Source organism: Impatiens glandulifera, chromosome 4, assembly GCF_907164915.1.
Source record: "Impatiens glandulifera chromosome 4, dImpGla2.1, whole genome shotgun sequence".
Classification (NCBI taxonomy): Eukaryota; Viridiplantae; Streptophyta; class Magnoliopsida; order Ericales; family Balsaminaceae; genus Impatiens; species Impatiens glandulifera.
Window position 1 is genome coordinate 17,321,534 of NC_061865.1, and position 2,047 is coordinate 17,323,580.

Consider the following 2,047-nt stretch of genomic DNA (forward strand, 5'->3'; position numbering starts at 1 on the left):
TTCTTCTGCATATTCTCATAGTGATCCTATTGCATCAAAATGGAAACTTCCAGTAGTTCCATATCTTTGATTTGATCTGTTAAACTTCTTGTTATTTTTGTATGGTAGCTTAGGATTGAACCAAGAATTGTGCCGACCGGAATTCATACCGGTTTGTTGTTTCAACATCGGTTGACCGATCTTACTGCCGAAGAGTAACTACCGATCTCTGAGGAAGAGGTTCACCGATCCTGTAGCTGAGCCGAACCGATCTTCTACTGATTCTGTTGCTAAGAAGATAGATTAATTAGAGAGTTCCAATTTGTGTCGCTTCTATGATATCGGTCGACCAGAAAGTATGAATGATCCCTGCGTTTCCTACACAAACGGTGAGTTTGGTTAAGTTCTTTAGATAGTTAATTAACTATCTAATTTATCTAACAATTATTTCAGAGAATCGATATTCAAACCTTAATTTGTTAAAACTCGATAGTTGAATTAGTTATTTTATTAATTTATTAATTTATTTATAAATGACACGTAAATAATAAGTTAATTGTATTTTAAATCGTTAAAACAAAACCTCATTTCGTATAATTTTAACAATAATTAATTTCAATGGTTAGCTTTAAAAGAATAGTTCCGAAATTATATTGGCCTAATAAGGAGTACAATTTTACAATTAAAAACATTGTCATTTAAAGTCGTTAGGGTAATTATTTAAATTTTAATTTAATAGTAAACTCATTTAAAAACATTATTTATTTATGCTTTTAATCGCAACAAGCATTTTAAAACTAAATTTAACTAGAGAATAAATTTTTATATTATAAATGAATATTAAAAAAATAAACATATTTAAATAAATAGTATTTTCAATATGAGTTTACCTGATTAATTAACAAATAAAAACTTAAACTGAACTATTGAATGGGCATTATAACAAATAAAAACTTAAACTGAACTATTGAATGAGCATTATAAAATATTATCCCATATTTTATTACCTTCTTAAATTTTTACCATCATTATTCAAATACAAGCATGCATGTGTATTGAATACACATAATAAAGTATTGCTTATGGTTACTTCATTGGGATTACCATGCACTTCCAAAACTGAAGCTATCAATTAGGACCTTCTGATTTGCCTGAATGGATCATAAACAGGTCAAGGTCCAGCATTAGGGTCACTTGAACAAGAAGAATTGTCCCTTCCTCTTTTTCCATTCATCGCATTCCACGGTCCATGCGATCCAACTGCATCGCGGGCCTGCAAAACTTGATGGCCCATTGGGTCTGGAATTGACCCAAAAGTCATGAATGGTCTCATCGAGACGGTCATCCCCATTGATTTTGCCTCACGATAACGGAACATGTAAAGGGAAAGTGTGTTACTGTGTTAACATAATCATCAAACCCTAGCTTGGCCATGGCCCAAAGAATCTCATCGGCGGTAATCGTTCTACGACTCTCGCTTTGACAATGCATGTTAGCTTCGACAGTGATTAGACTAATGAATTCCGAGACACAATGTTGAACAATCTCCTTCACATCATCAGCGATCTTGCAATGTGTCGGTACCACACGCCGCATGATCCTCACAACATTCGCCACGGGTATGAATGGCTCCGTTGGTGGCACCACATAAGCTGAAATATAAAAATCGTCGTTTGTAAATAATGAAATAAATAAATTCATATACCCAAATCAATTTACTACATTTTGGTAAATATTTTAAGAAAGTAACTAAAGGAGATTCAAACTTGTAGATTTAATATACCTCTTGTGCTTGAACCCTTGTTCTCCATAGTTAAGTTGGTAAAATTCTAATATATAATCCAAGGTAATGTCATTATTTTATAGCTCATTTCATTATATGAAATAATTTAATGCAAGATATTAAGTAATCTTACCTTTGGACATTTTACTCAATTTTATTGGTTTCAAGAATATCCATGATAAAAAAATTAAGATAAATTAAATATTATCCCTATTTATTTAACTTTTATCTATTCACATTAAAATAAATAAAAATAAAGACAAAATTTCTTAGACAACTATCTTA

General features: G+C 31.3%; 1 protein-coding gene across 1 annotated transcript; it reads right to left on the reverse strand.

Moving 5' to 3' along the window:
- Positions 1-1,150: 1,150 nt before the first annotated feature.
- Positions 1,151-1,790, reverse strand: LOC124934838 (nuclear transcription factor Y subunit B-6-like). The gene is made up of 3 exons (XM_047475337.1): positions 1,763-1,790; positions 1,378-1,631; positions 1,151-1,252 (listed from the first exon to the last, which is right to left on the reverse strand). The coding sequence occupies exons 1-3, from the start codon at positions 1,788-1,790 to the stop codon at positions 1,151-1,153; spliced, it is 384 nt and encodes a 127-aa protein (XP_047331293.1).
- Positions 1,791-2,047: the final 257 nt, after the last annotated feature.